Raw genomic sequence first — 20,741 nt, 5'->3', positions numbered from 1 at the left:
TTTTAATAACAATAAATATAACACAAAATTAATTTATAGCAATAAACAAGCTTAAAATGTCTGAAATATTTTATTAATACTTTTAATGCAGACTTCATAAAAATAACAAAATAATAATAATTTAAAATAACTAAAAAAATTCTATAGTAATTTATGATTAAAAAAAAAAAAAATTTATATAATGATAAGTAACTAAACAAATTCTTTAATAATCTATAATGGAAAAAATAAAATCTATAATTTGCTAACAAAATTTTATTTTAAGATTTCTTATTGAAATTCTACAAAAACTCCAAAGAGTTTACTAAAACTCTTTGGAGTTAAACACGCTTGAATAAATTATAAAGTCTTTGAGAGAATTGCTACTGTGGTGATGGCGAGCTTAAAGTAAAATAACAAAGTTTGTTTTTGTTGGTATACATTTATTATTTTGTTTTACTTAAAAAAATCTCCCCAAACATTTTTTTTTATCATTCTTTTTAAAATAAACACAACTTGTCTCAGCTCTTTGGGATCATAAAGATCTTTTCTAAACCATTCAACTACTCAAGCTTTTTAACTATTTGAGTGTTTAAGAAAAAAATGAAATTATTCAAATACTCAAATAGTTTATCAAGAATAATATAATGGGGTACCTGTTTCCAAATCACAATCAATAAATTCAATAAATTCAAAAAATTGCAAACAAAAATAAGTTCAAAACCATGGAAATTTGAAAATATCGTAATCAAAATAGTTTCAAAAACCTAGCAAGATGAAAATATTTTGAAATGCAAAAAAAAAGAATTGTTTCTAAAGTACAAAAAGAGGAATAATTTTGAAAAGACTTATTTTTTTGAGCTTCAAGCTTCAACTGTGCAAGCATGATTCAAAAGATATTTTGTTTTAACTTTTTTTTTATTTCAATTCACCATCCCATGCGTGGCCCATGAAGGCCACTGCAATTAAGGAGGCTACTTTTAGTTGTGGTTACAACCCTCTCTCAATGCTATAACTCCAAAACACGAACCTCAACAAACAAAGCTGCTGCGCAGAGAAACAAGTTGAGTGCAGTACTACCAGGGGCGTAGTGGGGATTGAACTCGAAACTTCTTGCTTATGAGGTAAGCATTCTACCACTACACCACTACCGCATAATTTAAGCAGAGCAGTAGGCTTTTAATAGGTTTTTTAAATTATTCTTTTTGACTGCCTGCCCAACCCTAACCTTTTGTACTTAAATGTACATTCCGCTACATCTGCCCCTAATTTAGTCAGCTGATGTATGCACAAAACATAGCTATGTTTACATCCTTCTTAACTGGCTTTTCAAAGTTATTCCCCTTTTCAAGTTTTCTGCATTTTTCCTTAAACAGCTTTTTGAAAGAAATCTCCATTTTGAAACAAACATTTTTCGAAGTTATTCCTTTTGTTGCAGTTTCAAAACAAGTTCTGAAATATCATTTCAATAAGTATACTATTCCTTTTTTCAAAAAGATTTATTTCAAAATAAAGAAATAATTAAGGTTTGCTTACCAATAAAACGTATTAACAAAAATAAATAGTAATAATAATTCAAAAAAAAAAAGAGTTTACTTAATAATGAATGGTTCTACTGTTCTTTTTAATTTAATTTTTTTAAATTATATACTTTAAGCATAAAAGTGGATTGAATTTTTAAAACTTTGTTCTTTTTTTTTTTTTATTAAACCTCCTGTTGAGAATACGCTTTCAGAAGCTATTTAGGTTGGGCAAAATGTTGTTAAAGGGTGATACAAAATTTGCAGGGTTGTGGACAGTTTTTTAAAGAATCTAATTGACAAAATACTTTCATATATTCAATATATTTGTCAATTTTGACAATGGTTATCTAATGTATATTTACCCAGGTCACTGATTCCCTGATAGTGTAACACTGACGTAACACTTATGTATTAATCATGCGGAAGTTATTTTATTTTAAAGCACATTAATTAATTTAAAAATATCATGCGTCAAATCAAATTCATTTTATTTAAACTTTATTAACTTATTAAGACACAATATTGTGTGGTGTAGTGGTTAATAAATTTAATTGTAGTGCCTGCGCTCTGGGTTCAATTCCTATCAGAGTCTATTTTCGTTTTTTTTTTGTATATTTTTTTAATAATTAACTAATTGATGCTAATATATTAATAATAAAAAATGTTAATTTAATAAACACGACAAATGTTAATATAATAAACACAGTGGTTAATAAATAGTTAAGTAATTCAGTTAATAAATAACATAAATATGTGTAATATGTCTTACTTTTGAAGTAAAACGTTATCTTTAATGTTCTTACTCTTGAGTGCTTAATACAGGGGGGGGGGGGATTTTGTCTAGATCTAATAAACAGGAAGTTTTAACTAAAGGGGGAGTAGGAATTTTTTATGATACAATATAAGTATTTTTTATAAAAAAGTTTAGTTTATAAATCCGAACTAATACTTTTTACAAAATACGCTTAAAACTATTTCATTCTAGTGTGACTTGCAGTCAAATGCACATTTTCGAACAGCTGCTTTAGCATAATTTCATTATGATTTAATATGCTGAATTGAGATTTACCAGGTTGGCAATTTTTAAAGCCTGTTTACACTGAAAGTTTTTATTTTTATCAATGACTGAAGGAATTATTTTCTAACTTTTAAGGCCAATTTTCACTGATTTTTTTTTCTTTGTAGTTTTGAGATAAAAAGTTTTTGCTGACAACAATTAAAAATTATTAAACAAGGGGAAGGGGAGGGGTATCTTAGTAAGCTTGGGGTGGGTGACAAAGTTTTCCAAAAATTAATAAATGTCCCCCCTCCCTTTTGATAGGAGCTTGAGAGTAATATAGTTTATAAAGAAATTCTTTAATGAAATTTGTTTAACTTAGAATTATTTTATTTTTAACATTTATTTTAAACCATTTAAGATTTATTTGCCTACACTGGCTTCACTTGCCTCGACAACCTCCTTGGGCGCCATCCCGGCTATTAAAAGTCGAATAATTTGTTCAATAACTTATTTTAAAATAAAAAAATCGGTGAGCTTTGCAGCAAAGTTTTTGGTTTAAGTCTAACGTAAATTTAAATTTTTGGCAGAAAATTACATGCTTTTAATTACAAACACCATTTTTTTAATACGCACCTAGCATAGGAAATTATTCAAATTTATTGAGAGTTAAAAGCAAAATATAAAAATTTATGTTTTTTATAAAAAGATTGAATATTAATTTTTTTTTAAATTAGCTGTTTTTCTTGGATAATCAGGTTTATAATAATGTCACCCCATAAAATATTGCGAAACTCAAAAAGTGTACTAAATTTATGTGAAAATTACAAAAATTAAATTTGATCGTCTGGAAAAAAACTTAATTATCTACTTGTTAATATTTTTCATTTAAGCTGATCAGTGTTGATCCTTTTAATACTTTTGTTTTAACCTTTAAATACTTTTTAACTCTAAAATTTACATTGTTTTTTGCTGCAAGCTTAATGTATCTTTTTTTTTTTTTAAAAAATATTGAACTATTTGAATTCAAATATTTCATAAAACTTATCAAATAGTCATAAAACATGCAAATATATTCCAATATTAAATATTTCAATACTCAAATTGGATGGTCTAATCTTTTCATAATAGGGATATTATCATGATAGAGATGTTTGCTGGGATATTATCACAATAGAGATATTTCATAACTTAAATATTAGCATGTTAAGGGTACTTGCATCACTTGTATATGTAATAATTTTTATATTTTGTTAAATAATCATTTTAGACCTCAATTTTGAATGCATGGATATCGTTAAGAGATGAAAAGAAGCCATTGGCATCATGGTTGGCAAAGTTCTATGAACATTTGCTGTCTTTATGGCATCAAGAGGTCATTGCAGTAACTTTTCAAAAAAAATTATAACAGGTTTATTATATATTCATAAGGCCTTTTTATTCATATGAAGAAATTCATACTCAAAGTATTTTAAAAATCATTTTTAAGTTGATATTTGTTCTACTTTTTTTATTGTTATTAGGTCAGTTGGTGTTCTAAAGTTTTTCCACAACCTCTACAAATATTAAGTTCACTGTTAGCTCAGTCTTTAAGTAATTTGCAACCTTCCCTAAATATATGCATTCAAGAAAATGTTAATGAAGCTGTCAACCCACTACAGCTTCTTCTTGAAATTAAAACTGTTACAGCCAGGTTTGAAAAAAGTCTGCGAATGGCAGTTTTATCTGCTCAAAGTAAGTTCATTTGTTTACTTATTTTCGATTTTTCCAATATTTAAAATACACTTTGAGTTAATGTATAACTTTAGAGTTGAAGGTAAGTTGTGTTTTCTAGTAAACTCTAACATAGTCATTCAAGTTACAAAATCTTTTCTTAGGTAGATACAATTAAAATGTAATATGAATAATATTTGATATAATATATGATATCTACAAGCTTTTCACATGTTAACTGTTCTTTATTTTATGCTTAGATTCAAGTGATGATGTTAGCATATTATCTGTGATTGACCTTGTTAATGCACCTTTCTCAAATTTTTTGCTTCGGTATTCTAGTCTACAACAAGATTATCTTATGAAACACATTGATCAACTTAAAATGGTAGTTTTATTTTTTCATTCCAGAGAGAGAGAGAGAGAGAGAGAGAGAGAGAGAGAGAGAGAGAGAGAGAGAGAGAGAGAGAGAGAGAGAGAGAGAGAGAGAGAGAAGGAGTTAAATGTTAAATTATGTCAGTTGTGTATTTTAAAGTACCGTTTTAAAGTATATAAATATAAGTATATAGTTTTAAATTATATAAATGCAGAAAATGAGTATTTGTTAAAAATTAAAATAAATAATTTATTTTAATTTTGTTTCAGGAGTCCTGCGAAAGGTTTCAAGCTCGTCTATTTAAAAAAAAAAAATGAGAAAATACTCATAAAATTGAATTTTACCTCGTAAACGTAGTTTTTTTAAATTTAATTAATATTTCATAATCTCAATATCAGGGTACATGCTTTATTTTAGAAAACTTAACAAATAAAAATAATATTGTATTTTAGGACTTTTTTCTTAACTTTAAATATGACAGTTAAAAGTATTACAAATTATAATAAAAAGTTACCATAAATGGCTCAAGATCTTTTTTCGCCCACGTTTCCCCACTATAGGAATAACTTTTTTACAGTGTCTTAATATTGTAGAAGGTTCCTCATTAAAAATATCTTGCGCAAAGTTTATAATGATAAGGTTTAGCAGGTTTTAAACATACAACTCATTTGTCATTTTTAATTGTTCAAATCACATTGTTATTAAACTACAAGAAACAATAAAGTTTAATGCTATTCCACTTTATTAAGCAATGTGGTTTTTATTTATAAACTTAAACTTATTTCAGTTAATTATTGATTATGTTTTAAATTATGTAATATACCTATATATTAATTTAAAATTTTAAAAAAATATAGTTATATTTTTAAATTGAAATTTTTTTCTACCAATCATTATAAAAAATAAAGAAATTGCTTAAAAATTGCTTCATGCTTTGGAAAACAACTTAATCGAATCAGTTACCGATCCTGATGCTTATAAAGTTTACAGGGATCTCTGACATAGACTTCAAGTTATTTTCTAAAAGATGCAAGGATAGATTTGAGTTACATTAAAAAATTTGGTTAGAAAAAGAACTACAAACTTCACTCTATTGCCTTTCTCTTTGTTCTATATTGCTCTCCTTCATCTCAAGGCTGTACTCTTTTTGATATTATTTCTGATCAAATTGACCAAGCCCTCTCTCTTTATCCATCAGCCAATATTTTTGTAGTTGGTGACTTAAATGCTCATCACACTGAACGGCTTGGCTTTAGTGATAGTGACTCTGCAGGCATTAAAGCCCACAACTTTAGCTTTTCTCAATCCCTAACTCAAATAGTCAACTTTCCAACTCGCTTTCCAGACAACCCGAATCATTTACCTTCTCTACTCGACTTATGTCTTGTTTCTGACCCTAGTCAGTGCTCAGTTTCTCTACATTCATCCTTAGGTGCTTCCTGTTGACAAAAGTGTTTCTTACATAACCTTCGTGGATTCAGGCTGGCATCGAATCTTTTATTCTTTCACGACAATTCCAGGTCAAGCCTCGCTCTTCTCCATGGTTTTCCTCACATTGTGCTGCTGCAATTGCTAATCGAAACCATTACTTCCACATCTATCAGCAAAACAAATCACCAGAACACAGACGTCTGTTTATTACTGCTAGACGCCATTGTAAAAAGGTTTTGTCTAATGCTGAAGCCCACTATTTTCAGGTCATGAAATCTCGTATTTCATCACAAAAATTTGGCTTTCGTGACTTCTGGAGAATCTTTAATAGTATCAATAATAAGCGCAAACCTGTTATTCCACCTCTCTTGTATGGTTCAGACTTTGTCACCTCACCTAAAAACAAAGCTGAATTGTTTGCTAAGAACTTTTCAACAATATCATCTCTTGATTCCACTAGTTGCATTCTACCTGAGTTAGTCGTCAAACAGGTTGATCCATTGCTTGACATTCATATCACTCCAGCTTCTGTGTCTAAAGTGATTTCCTGCTTAAACTTTTCTACAAGTTGTGGTCCTTACAACATACCTCTTATAGTCTTGTAGATGTGTTCTCCGGAGCTGATGCCTATACTTTCAAAACTATTTAACAAGTGCTTATCAGTGTCTTATTTTCCAGCCTGCTGGAAAGCGGCATCTGTTATCCCCATTTTCAAAAATTTTGGAGAGCAATCTGATTCGTCTAACTACTGTCCCATTAGTTATCATCTTATCATAAGCAAGGTTTTTGAAACTTTAATTAACGAACACTTAATCTCTCATCTTGAATCTAATAATTTACTTTCTGATCATCAATATGGATTTCGATCTTCTCATTCTACAGCTGATTTGCTAACAGTAAAAACCGATCGGTTTTATAGTGCATTTGATTATGTGGAGAGGTTAAGGTCATCGCTCTTGACATTTCTAAAGCTTTTGATAAAGCTTGGCATGCTGGTCTTCTCCATAAGCTTTCTTCTTACGGTGTATCTGGTAACACCTTTAAGATTATTGAATCCTTCTTTTCCAATCATAGTATAAAAGTTGTCCTTGATTAACAGCACTCTTTATATTCTGTAACTTCAGGGTTCCTCAAGGTTCAATCCTTGGCCCTATACTCTTTTTAATTTACATTAACGATCTTCCAGATATTCTCACATCTAAGGTGGCATTGTTCGCTGATGATACTACTATTTATTCTTGTCATGATAAGAAGCCAACACTCTCTGATCGCTTGGAGGGGGCATTTGAGCTTGAAAAGGATCTCACTTCTGCTACAGCATTGGGCTCACAGTGGCTGGTGAACTGGTGGCTTTGGAATTCGCTCCCTTCATCCTACTTTCCTGATTCATATAATTTGCAATCTTTTAAGTCGTCTGTCAATTGTTATCTTGCTCTACAATCTTCATCTTTTCTCTTCCAGTAACTTCCAACTCTAATAGTGTTTGAAAAATTGAATCCAACTTATAATGAAGTTAAGGAAGAAAAAGATTTATGCATACCTCATTGTGGAATACAAACTACTGATTATTCAGCCTCAATTGATTTACAGAGCCTTATTGACCATACTTCATACAGGTTATTAAAAATACTCAATGAATCTTTAAAGGCTTTTGAGAAGCCCATTAGCTCTCTAAGAAGGAATTTGAGATGTATTAAAGAACTTGAACTTAACAAAGATTGTATTAAACTTTTGTTGTAACTTTTTTTTAATTTTAAGTTTTGTATATTTTTACTCCTTTTTTTTTGTGTGTATTTTTTGTCCTTTTTATGCCGATCTTGGTCCACTGTGCATTACTACGTGCAATATTTTTACTCTGATTTCTGATAAAATATCAATACAGTGGCAAAAAAAGTCATGTGTCCAGTAAATTTTTAACAGAATTTCTCGCTAGATAAAGCAAAAACACCAAACAATCACTCTATATTTGTTCAGTGTTTACCTTTTTCATAAACTAAAATAAATAGTCAGTCGAGAACTGGAAGAATTGTTAAGACTTGTCAACCCTTGTCTGTCAATTTTTAGCTAAACGCAGCTATTCAATTCGTTGAGACTTAATAAGATGTTATTCCAAGCATTTTGTAGCAAGTTCTAAAGTTCATCTTGATTGCATGGCTTTTTACCCCTGATTGCCCTGAACAGGATTTCCCATACATGCTCAATGGGCTTCATATCTGGGCTCTGGGGTGGCCATTCCATTTGTCCAACACCCATATCGTGTAAGAAATTGCAAACTCGCTTAGCTTTATGGCAAGGTGCATTATCATGTTGGAAAATAAGGAACTTCTTCATAAAAATCTCTGGCTGTAGGTAGCATGTGATTTCTTAACACTTGAAGGTATTGGTCTTGATTTGTGTTATCTCTGCAATGGTAACAAATTAACAAGTTCTGTAAAATGAACTAAATTTGTGGTCGGACAAAAATATAAGCAAGCATTGGCGTCTGAAAGAAAAGTTGGTATACTCAGTGTTTGTTTTTCTGTAAATTTTATGCTAAATGTTCGCACATTTGTTAATTTGTTGAACCCTGTTTCAGAATTTTTTGCCAATCTGATGCTAACCTAAGCATCAGGTCAGCATTATTTGCCAAGCTAATTATTTCAATCCTGTGGGCTGTGTATATATATATATATATATATATATATATATATATATATATATATATATATATATATATATATATATGTATATATATATGGGCAATTCCATTTTTAATTGGTTACATGCGCAACCACTTTATCAAATATTTGCCTATTTAAACTGTAAATTACATTTTTAGCTATTTTGTATGTTGGAGAGGTCAAAGTGTTTTCTAGAGTTTTTAGTTATTGGTACCACTTATTTAGCACCTAATATTAGTTTAGCAAGGTTTGAAGAGAGTTCTGGAGAACACTTTAGTAAGACTATGATGGAAATGTTGTCTGAACCACAAGCCATAAAAAATTAAAATTGAGAGTTTACTTTAGCATTGGATGCTGGAGTGATTTTTTTTTTTTTTTCAATATCTTTACTTCCAACAAGACTGCAAGCAACCACTATTAGAGTTGAAAGTTACTGGAAGAGAAAAGAAGAAGTTTATAAAGCAAGATAACAATTGACAGACAACTTAAAAGATTGCAAGTTAGAAGAATCAGGAAAGCAAGATGAAGGAAGTGAGTTCCCAAGAACTGATGTTTGAGGAAAAAAACTAGACGAATATGAATTTTTGGAGCACATAGGAGTTAATCCTAGAAAATAAAGGGTAGATGACTCATTGAGTATATTACTATTCATAAATGTAAGAAGATCTAGATTGTTGCAATAACAATTAGCTAAAAAAAATCTAAGTTAAAGTTCACTAGCCACTGAGAGCCCCATGTTGTAGCAGAATTGAGATCCTTTTCAAGCTCAAGTGCCCTGTCCAAGTAATCAGAGAGTGTTGGCTTCTTATGAAGACAAGAATTAATGGTAGTATCAATTTGGATGTCTAGCAATGGGTTAATCTGTTTAACTCAAATGGCAGGAAGAGTCAAATTAGAGAAAAGGTTCATTCTTTTTAAATCACTCTGCCTTTTTCTTGGTAGGTGTAATAAAATCAGACCCATGAATTAAAGATGTAATGTCAAACTTTAATTATTGATACTTTTCCAAAAAAATTTTTAAAGTTTTCCAAAAGTCTCTAGAACCTATCAGATTGAGAATAACGGAGCTTAGCATCAGACTTTTTACATTAACTTCTTGCAATAATAAAAAGACATTTGTTCTCAGTAGAAATGCTCTTATAAAAAAGACGAATGATTACAGTTTAATATAGCAACTGCACAAGAAGGTGAAAAACTCCCAGTATAATGAGGCTTAGGAGGATCCAGGAGGATAGGTAAAAGGCGCATTTATACATTATAATAATATGAATATACATATGTTTTTCTATTTAATTAGAAAAACATACGTATATAAATAAATATATAAAGATAATGCTGGCATACAATATCTTTATATATTTGAATAAACTTAAGTCTTTTTATGGTGTAGCATTTGCTGAAAAAGAAAATGATTATCAGATGGATGTGGAGTTTGACTCTAAAAAGACAAGGAAAAGAGGCATAATCTTAGACAGAGATTACAAAAAAGGTTGTATTGAACAATGTTTGTCAGAGTGATTAAAGTGGTTTGGGTATCAGCATGTAGAGAGGTTGCTTCTGCTGTTGCTGCTGCTGATGATGATCATGATGATCATGATCATGATGATCATGATGATGATGATGATCATGATCATGATGATGATCATGATCATGATGATGATCATGATCATGATGATGATCATGATCATGATGATGATCATGATCATCATCATCATCACCATCATCATTACCATCATCATTATCATGTTGATCATGATGATGTGATATATAAATATGGATAGTTGGTAAAATGCAAACTGTGAACCGCTAACTGCAAACCGGTTAAATGCAAACTTTTTTGCGAACCAAGACATATTTTAATGACCACTTGAGTTATGATATTTAAAAAAACTTTGTTTGGCAATTTTATAATTTGAATTAAATATAGTGTAATTTGATATATTTTATTTAAATTAGATTGTATTTCTTTAAATATAATTTATGTTTCTGCTTGAAGTCCATAAAATATATAGTAAAATAAACAGTTTAACGGCAAACAGAAAATGAAAAACATTACATCATTAACAACCAATTGAATTATGGTTTGCAAAAAAGTTTGCATTTTACCGACTACCATAAATATGCATATATATATATATATATATATATATATATATATATATATATATATATATATATATATATATATATATATATATATATATATATATATATATATATACATATATATATAATATATATTAATACATCCTAAAGTATACTTTTATATATGTATATATATATATGTATATATATATATATATGTATATATATATATATATGTATATATATATATATATATATATATATATATATATATATATATATTAATATATATTAATACATCCTAAAGTATACTTTTTATATTTGAAGCATGAGTTTCAAATAAAAAAGTATACTTTAGGATGTATTAATACTTATGCAGTCCTAGTCACAAACCTGACCCTGGCTATTTTTACCCAATCCCGCCCAGGTCAAGTTTCAACTCCCGTTACTTACTGTATAATATATATGTATATGTGTATATATATATATATATATATATATATATATATATATATATATATATATATATATATATATATATATATATACACACACACACACATATATATACTATCAATATTTAGTAGTCAAAAAAAGTAATAGTATACAATATGATGTAATATTGAACTGGGCAAATGTGAGTCACACAATGGTAAATGCAACAGCAAAAAATTAAAAATATAAACTCTAAATTATGAAAATATAGGCTGCTATATAGAACTGCTCTTTTTTTTTTTTTTTGTCTTATATTTGTATAATATTTATATTATAATATAATTTGAGTTTTTTTTATTTTTATTTTTTTGAAAATGTTCATCATTCATATTAGCAACTTCATTAAATGAGCTAATCAATTTAACTGATGAAAGTTGCATTTATTAACAATCCTATTTGTGAATAAACCCAATCTAGCTTCTGAATTAAGAGTTTATTTATGTAACCTTTGGTTGTGACCACATGCTTGTGAGTATTAATTATATATTGGCGGATATTCTTCAGTTTATTTTATGAATGTTTCTAACCATCTGTTTTCTAATATTCCATCATGATTTCACCAACATTCATTTTGCAATATATTCCCCCAAATTCTCTTCTCTACTTGCTTTCTAATGTTGTCAAACCAAATATTTTTAAACCATCTTAAAAACATTTAGTTCTTGTTGCTCATTTTGATTAATTATTAATAATTAATAAATAATCAGTTGTTGAATGTACAAACTGTATATATAGTTCTTAGTCATAGTTTTCTATAAATTTTATTTTTGTTTTTTACTGCTATTTTATTTGATGTTAAAATATTTTTTTATCAATACAATAAATACAATCAAAAATACAATCAAATAAAGAACATGCTTTAAAACATTTATTCAATGCTATCCAAAAATTACTGCATTATGACATAACAACATTACCGCATTATGACATAACAACATATTGTTGATATAGCAACATATTTTAACAAAGTAGTCATTATAATAAACGTAATTAACTGCATTATACACAGTTAGAGGTTATTTACAATTTAATAAGTTAAATTCATTCTTTAAAACCTGAATAAAAAATGAAAAGCTAAACATTAAAATTGTTTTATTAAAAAGTTGACATTTTTGATTTTTTCTCTCTAGACTGTAAAAGATTTATCAGATATTCCTGAAGTGATTGCTGACTCCACTAATCTAGTTTTTAAGTATGCTCAAGAAGTAAGGTTTATACATATATACAGTAGCGTGCAAAAGTTTAGAAACACCTACTTTTTTTCAGTTTTTAACGCATAACTTTTCACAAACTTTTTCAAATAACTATATTATAACAATTCAAAATCCATTTCACAAAATTTTTAAAACTCACCGATCAATTGATTTTTATTGTTTTTTTGAAAAGACTTCCGTGTAAAAGTTTAGAAACAGCTGAATTTGGATTATTATTTATTTCTATAAAGCTAAAATATTTACTAAAACTTTCAAAATTTGTAATTTTTTAATAAAATAGTTTCAATAAAAAAGTTAGTATTTGGTGGCATATCCATTTGCCTTTAAAACAGCATCACAGCGACGAGGCATCAAATCAACTAAATTAACGAGAACATCCTGAGGAATATTATACCAACATTCTTTAATCAAACCAAATAAATTGTCTTTGTTGGTTGGTTTTCTACCAACTAATTGCCTGTCAATGTACTCCCAAAGATGCTCAATGGGATTGAGATCTGGGCTCTGTGAAGACCATTCAAGAATGTTGACTTTTTTTGATTGAAAATATTCCTTAACAGATCTGGCACAATGCTTTGGCTCATTATCTTGTTGAAAGATCCAATTGCGATTCATTTTGTTCTTTGCATGGGGCAGCATAATGTTCTTCATTATGTCTAAATCAACTCTTAGGTCCATAATTCCTTCTATGCGATGAATGGGACCCAGGTTGTCACAACTAAAACACCCCCAAAGCATAACATTTCCTTCTCCATGTTTAACAGTAGGTAACTGATATTTTGGATTGAATCTGTCTCCTATTGGACGTCTGACATATCTAATTCCGTCACTACTGAATAGCATAAACTTTGATTCATCGGAGAAATGGACTTTTGACCAATCATTAACTGTCCAACTGAGATGATCTCTTACAAATTTTATTCTGGTTCTTAAATTTCTCACAGATATAAGAGGTTTCTTAACTGGACGGCAACCATACAGATTATTTTGTCGTAATCGACGTTTAGTTGTATCAACGCTACAGTTTGTGCCATGAAACTGATGCATAATTGAATTAAGTTCGACAGCAGTCATGCGAGGATTATTCTTGCAAAACCTTACTAATAATCTATCAGCCTTTTCAGTTGTAACTCTAGGTCTTCCAGAGCGAGGCTTGCTTTCAATAGTTTTGAGCTGACGAAACCTTTTCATAATGTGACATATTCCTGGTTTAGAAACATTGTAAAGTTCAGAAATCCTTTTGTAAGTCATTTTTTTCCCCACAGCTTTTATAATTAATTTCTTTATTTCATCTGAAACTTCCTTAGCCTTTCCCATGCTTTTAAAATATCACTACGTAATTGAATTATAAAACTTCACAAATAATTTCTCAATTAGTTATACTTTATTGCTTTTGAAATATCTCAAGTTAATTCAAATAATAAATTTCAGAAAAAATTTGATTTTTTATAATGCTTTTGTTTACAAAAACCTAATATAATTGTGGGTTATTATTATGTTTCTAAACTTTTGCACTGAAACCTTTTCAAAAAAACAATAAAAATTAATTGACTGGTGAGTTTTAAAAATTTTGTGAAATGGATTTTGAATTGTTATAATATAGAGCACATTTGGTAAAAATTTCAGGTTATTTGAGAAAGTTTGTGAAAAGTTATGCGTTAAAAACTGAAAAAAAGTAGGTACTTCTAAACTTTTGCACGCTACTGTATATCTTTTATTCATTTTTTTATTCAAATCTCTTTTTTGTTATGCCTGTTTTAAAATTTTTTACCTCTTATTTTTTATTTTATTTATCTTTATCCATTATTTATTATCTCTTTTACCTTATAACTGCTATTTCTTATCTAATATCTCTTGTTTTTGATTTGATCTGATTTCTAGTTTTGATTATAAAGTTTTAAGAGATAGTTAACAGATAATTTATAACAAGTAAAAAAAAGTACAAAATAACAAACACATGTTGCTTTTGTTTTTTTAGGCAAGTCAGGCATGTTGGCAGTTCACACATGGTTATGGAGTATGTGGATTGCATGAAGCACTACAGGTAAACCTTGTACATGCTATCTTAAAAAAACTTTTATGCAGTTTTGTTATATTACTTTATTATCTAAAAATTACCAAGTAACGGGAACCTAAAAAATGTCAAAATAAAACTTCATGTATTATTTTAGTATAAGTTTGTGATATTGATTCTCATAAACTTTAAACATTATAAAGGGTTGCCACTCTAACATGGAAATTTTAATTTTTTTAAATAAAATTTTCTTTCTATGATTTATTGGTTCATTTTAAATTATTAAAATCTAAAAAAAAACAACATAAAATAGCGTCAAGTCAAGTTTATTGAAAGTGTTAAATAAAGTTTTAAATGTTCATTGAGTAAATGTATTTTCAATTTGAGTTTGAAGAAAGATATGGATAGCAACCCTCAAGGAGTCATGAACAATTGTATAAACATTTTGATTAGATTCAATTTGGGATAGACTTAGACTCTGTCTAATCCCAAAACCCTGGAACATTTCATTTCTGGCTATTATTCGATTGTTTTCTAAATATTATGAGATAAATTGATTATTAGAAAAATTAAATTAAAATTATAATTTGTTTTTTAATAGATTTTTTTATCTGCTTATTTTGAACTTATCGACAACACTCTTTCAAAGTTTAACCAAATTGCATTCGTTCTTCCTGCAGAATGTGTTTGGTCCAGTTTTCAGTATTCATTTAAAGTTATAGAAGTTTGTGGTTAGTATTTTTTTTTTATAATTTTATTTCAGTATTTTGATGATTGTTTATTGTATAATATGAGAGTTTTACTTACAGGAACATTGATGACAAAATTTGAAGCATATAGATGCGGCTTATGTGAAGAGATTACAAATCATGTGTTAGAAATAACCCAAGGAAATGTTTCTGATGACAATTATTTAATTAAAGCACGACCTGCTGAATGGGATTTTATAATGGAATTAAAAGATCAAATTCTCTCACGTAAGAATTATACAAATTGATTATTCAGTTTGTTTAAAGTAAATTTTATTATCCTAATTGATTTTTCAGTTTGTTTAAAGTAGAAGAAGAAAATGTGAATTAATTAAAATAATGTTTAGTTTATAAATTTTTGTCATTTTTTTTTTGTTCAATAAATTTAATTTAAATAATTTTTTATTTTTTGTTGTTGCTGGTTGTTTAGTTTGTTGGGTATTTCTTTGGTTGGTTATTTTATTGTTGATTAGTTATAAATGTAAAAAAATAATTTTTTTTAGCAGAATATTATACTTATTACATTTTCGAAATGAGGAAATAATTACCTCATACACTGTAATCAGGGTTCTTATATATAACATAACATAAAATGATTACTTATACACTGTAATCAGGATTCTTGTATGTAACATAACATAAAATGATTACCTATACACTGTTATCAAGATTCTTTTATGTAACATAACATAAAATGATACATTGTATCTAAGTAACCAAGGTTTACATAAGTTAAAGTGAGTTAAATAAACAGTGAAAGTAGCACAAAGAAATGGTATGTAAAAGTAACTAGTGTTGTATTTTTTAACTATGAACCAAACAAATGGTTAAATTAGCAAATACTTTTAACAACCAAGTTATCGAACAAAAGTTTTTAACAACCAAGTTATTGAAATAAAAGATTTAAATTGTTGTTAATGCTAAATTTGTTGCAACAAATGTTTGATATGTGTTGTTTAAAATGCTTTTATTCATAGGAGGAAAAGAGGCAATTTTGTCAGCATCATGTTCTCATGTTTTGCGTTTAAACAAACGAGCGCATTCACTGGCATTTGATCTTATTTTTTATCAATTTAAATCTTTGTTAGATGGTGTTTCATCTATGGAGGTTAGTTCTTTATTTCATTGCTGTTATCTTTTTGTTTTTGTATGATAAAAAGGCATAATCAATGTTGAACTTAGGTTTGGAGAACAGAAGAAAAAGAAGCAGCAGGTGGTGACTTGCCAAAATTTAGTTTATCTCCTCAAAGTTATATTACTCAGGTAAGTTTTTTGTAATTATTTTCTTGAGATAATAAGTTTTGAAATGTATCATATTGAAACATATTAATAAATTGTTTAGATTGGAGATTCTCTTTTAACTCTCCCCCAACAGCTTGAAGGTTATTTCAATGAGCAAAATGTCTCTCTAATAGTTTCATTAAAAGTTGGAAGATTGCCTTTTCAAGAAACTGAAGGTATAAAAAAAAAGTAAAAAGGTTACTTAAAGTTTTTTAAATATGTTGTTGAATTTTTTAGTTTATTTTAACAGGTGCTCATCTTGATCACTGCTGGTTAGAGAGCTTGGCACGAAGTGCAAGTGCAAATTATGTTGAAGCTATTATAAAAATTCCTTATCTAACAGCTTATGGAACACGGCAGTTACTTGCTGATATAGGTACACACAGTTTTTAATAAATAAAGCATTAATAGTAAAAAGAATAAATAGAATAAGAGAATGAATGAAAAAATGAAAAGCAAAAGTTAATACTGTTATCATTTTTAAATTTGCTTGGTTTTTTTCTTTGTCAGCCCTTGTATCATTTTTTTTTTAAGTTTTATCATGCCGAAATAAACAGTGTGGAATCTGATTGGATATAATAAAATTCTTCACGCCAATGTTCCTTTAATTTTTGTACTACTTTAATTTTTTATTTTGTCTTTGAAACAATTTATTTACTAATAGTTGTGTTTGCTTTAAGATTATTATTTAAAAATTCTTGGTGCTTTGGAAGTAAATGTTAATGAAAAACTTCTTACTATTCAAAAGTTAATGATTGCTGACCCATCAAGGTATCTATTTTCCTTATTTAATATTGTTATCAATATTATTTATTTGTTCTAACTTATTTTTAATTTGTTATTATTTAATCTGTCATTGTGCTATCAATTTCGATTTATCATATATATTTTTAAAGTGCATAGTTTGTTAGTTTTTTTAATACTTATTGAGAAATATATATGAGATGAACTTTACCATAAACAGTTTTATTATCTGAAAATGTTTGTAAATGAAAAAGCAAATTTTAAAAAGGTTTAAGTTAAAAAAAAAAAGGAAAGATGAAAATGTTTGAAATAAAAAAGGAAAGCAATGAAAGAAAACGACGGAAAGTGTTTGAAAAGATAAGTTCAACTTGGATCTAAGTAAACTCACATTTTTCTTAAATGAAAATTTCGTTATAATTTGTATGAAAACTATTTCGATTAAATATGTTTATAAAACTCCAGCATTTATTTGTTCTTATAAAATTTTTTATCTTTTATCTTCGTCGCCTTATATTATGATAAACTACAACTTTTATTATATCTTATTTCTTTATATTGATTTCTCATAATTACAAAAATATAGTAAATGGCATGGTATTATCTTAAACGTTCATTTAATAATTTATTTTTATTTATCATAATGAACAATTTTACTGATGATAACACTCTCTTTGTAAACGGCTTTTTTCAATTTGAAACATCTATAAGAGCGCACACTTTAACATTAAGCCACAATAACTTCAATCTGTGCATACAATTCTTGAAACCCCTTTCACAAAATCTAATACTGCATACAGCAGTAGTTTGTTGATCTCTTTTTTTTTTCGATGAAAGATCGATGTTTAAAAATGTTTTGTAATTTCCGAGCGGCTTTAGGCATTTATGGTTTTTTTTTCCGTATAATATATTTTGCTGTATATTTATTTTAGTTTTAATGAAGTTGCAGCTGAAACAGGTGCAGACGAATCATTAATAAAATATATATCAACGTTGAGAAAGATCTGTTAATTATTCATGTAATAATTATTTGAACAATCTTTGTAATAATTTATTTCAAATACATCCATAATTTTTTTATTATTTTTTTTCTTTCGCTATAATACACAATGGGCCAAAATAAAAATAATATAAAATAAAAATAGCCAATTTTGAGATAAATTGAATAACTAATTTAATACACTAAATTTGTATGAGTGCTCGCGCTTCTTATGAAGGTGTTGTTTTTTTATTTGGTAGTTGTGGATACCTAGTTGTGCGTAGCAACAAGCTTTTTGTAGTCACGGAGTCAATTTTTATACAAATTTTGTAAATAATTTAGTGAAAGTTATTAAAAAATTGAATTTTCCAATTTTGCATAAACCAAGTTCTTTTATTTCCTGGTGTCGCAAATTAGTTAGTGTTTATTATATTTATATATATATATATATATATATATATATATATATATATATATATATATATATATATATATATCTAAAGTACCGAATATTGACAGTTAATTAACAATGTATGTATTTTATAATTAACAGTGTTGATAATAACTTAATTAAAAGCGTATATGTTTGAATTTCAACAACGATTAAAATATAAGTTCAATTTACTATGTATGGGGAGACCATAATAGGAAAGTGAGTTTCTGTCTGATTTTTAGAAAATAAATTACTGGTTTAAAACACTTAAAAAAGGCAAATTCAAAATATTTTTTTCTGGAAACAGTTACTGTCTCCAGAAAAAAACTGTTAAGTTTTTGAACTGTTGAATTTTCTTTTATAAATGAAGTGTACCACATAACATGAGTTTAACTTTCAATCCTTGTCTCTCTATCTTTGTTTTATTCTTCGATGCAATATGTTCGTTATACTTATGGATTGCTTTATTTGCGTTTTCAATTATGCAAAATTAGTACCACGTATCACGTAGATCTTTTTTCGGCTTCTGAAATTTAGTATAGCCATCAAAGTATTGTTTGCAAGAAATACTTTGACAATACTCTATTTAGTTAGTTCAAGAACCTTTTCAGAATTTTTTTAATTGATTTTGTTTAAGATCAAGAAAAGATATTTTAAGTCGTAGTTATTTTAACTCATTCAAAACGCGTATCAGCCACCTGTTCCATTTACAGACGCATTGATTGACAACAGAATGGTTACCATACGTATAAGATGATACATTTAGTTTTCCATTATATATTACAAGTAGAGTACAGATGTATTAATCTACTTTCAGTGAAAAAGTTTGTAATGGAAGAGGGTAAATTTTTATTTAAACAAAATAAGATTATTAAACTTTACTAACCTTAGAAAGGTTGGAATGCTAAGCATTTTAAAGGACTTCGATGTATCTGATTTAAATGACTAGATTTGTTATTTGATTGGATGCTAAGACTTTACCTCAGCTTGATCAGCAGAAAGTTTATGATTTGATTGACTTCGAACTTGACAACAATAACTAAGATGAGATAAGAATAATGCATAGTAAATACTCTTAAGTGCAACTTTATCGACATAATTACGAATCATTGAAAGCATACCGTTAGCTCAAGATAATTTGTTGCGTAGCTCATCAATGTAAAAGTTTCATGAAAGTTTCAATATACTAAGATATATAATAACACTTGAAGAATGAAACCGTTTATTACTAATTTTGGTTTTAATTTAAACATTTTAGTAGAAATAGTTTTCATTCGTAGATAAAAAAAAATTTAGTTTTTTCGGTGTTAAGACATTTTAGGTTAGTATTTAGTGAGTGTAGCATTAAGTGAATTATACATTTTAGATTCGAATTTGTATTTTTACATAAAGAATAATTTTTTGGTATGCAAAAGATTTTTATCATTAGCAAACAGATGAACTGACGAGAAGTGAACAGAGTTAGTAAAGTCGTTGATGTAAAGTCGTTAAATTCAAAACAAAAGAGAACCAAAAACAGAACATTCAAAACAAAAGAACCAAGAACAGAACATTCAAAACAAAAGAAAGCCAAGAACAGAAAAAGAGAACCAAGAACAGAACACCACACAAAACAGATTTATTACTAGAATTAAAACCATTAATACTTACAAATCGTTTTCGATCTGAAAGATAAGATTGAAACTAGTCATTTACAACACCGCAAATTCCAATACGTCCTAATTTAGAAATCAAAATATTATGCTCAACGGTATAAAAAGCTTTTGTAAAATGAGAAAAACTCGACAAACAAAATGACCAGTATCAAGAGCTTTTCTGTTATACTCATTAATGTGTGGCAAGTAGAATGTTTTAATCGAAAACTAAACTGAAAATTATTTAAACAATTAAATGGTTTTAGAAAAGAATACACTCTAGAATACACAAATTTTTCAAAGAGCTTACTAATTTTAGATAAAAGAGAAATAGGTCTATAGTTATTGCATAAAAGTTTAGAGCCTTTTTAAATATTTTAATAACACAAGATAATTTCGAAACATCAGAAATATCGTAATGGAATATGTGCAATATT

At 27.8% G+C, this 20,741-nt stretch overlaps 1 protein-coding gene across 1 annotated transcript in view; it reads left to right on the top strand.

The window, feature by feature from the left end:
- Positions 1-18,338, top strand: part of LOC100198688 (conserved oligomeric Golgi complex subunit 7) — a 48,753-nt gene extending 30,415 nt beyond the window's left edge. Inside the window, exons 11-23 of the mRNA XM_065791297.1 lie at positions 3,770-3,874; positions 4,023-4,233; positions 4,473-4,600; positions 12,390-12,464; positions 14,452-14,517; positions 15,089-15,218; positions 15,297-15,464; positions 16,214-16,344; positions 16,419-16,499; positions 16,579-16,693; positions 16,768-16,893; positions 17,198-17,288; positions 18,191-18,338. Of these exons, the coding sequence (XP_065647369.1) occupies positions 3,770-3,874; positions 4,023-4,233; positions 4,473-4,600; positions 12,390-12,464; positions 14,452-14,517; positions 15,089-15,218; positions 15,297-15,464; positions 16,214-16,344; positions 16,419-16,499; positions 16,579-16,693; positions 16,768-16,893; positions 17,198-17,288; positions 18,191-18,269 (1,506 nt within the window). The 3' untranslated portion in view covers positions 18,270-18,338. The remainder of the gene's footprint in view (positions 1-3,769; positions 3,875-4,022; positions 4,234-4,472; positions 4,601-12,389; positions 12,465-14,451; positions 14,518-15,088; positions 15,219-15,296; positions 15,465-16,213; positions 16,345-16,418; positions 16,500-16,578; positions 16,694-16,767; positions 16,894-17,197; positions 17,289-18,190) is intronic.
- The last annotated feature ends 2,403 nt before the right edge of the window (positions 18,339-20,741 follow it).

The sequence above is a fragment of the Hydra vulgaris genome, chromosome 02, assembly GCF_038396675.1.
Source record: "Hydra vulgaris chromosome 02, alternate assembly HydraT2T_AEP".
Classification (NCBI taxonomy): domain Eukaryota; kingdom Metazoa; phylum Cnidaria; class Hydrozoa; order Anthoathecata; family Hydridae; genus Hydra; species Hydra vulgaris.
Note: the sequence above shows the minus strand (reverse complement) of the source record. Positions and strands in the feature narration are given on the sequence as shown.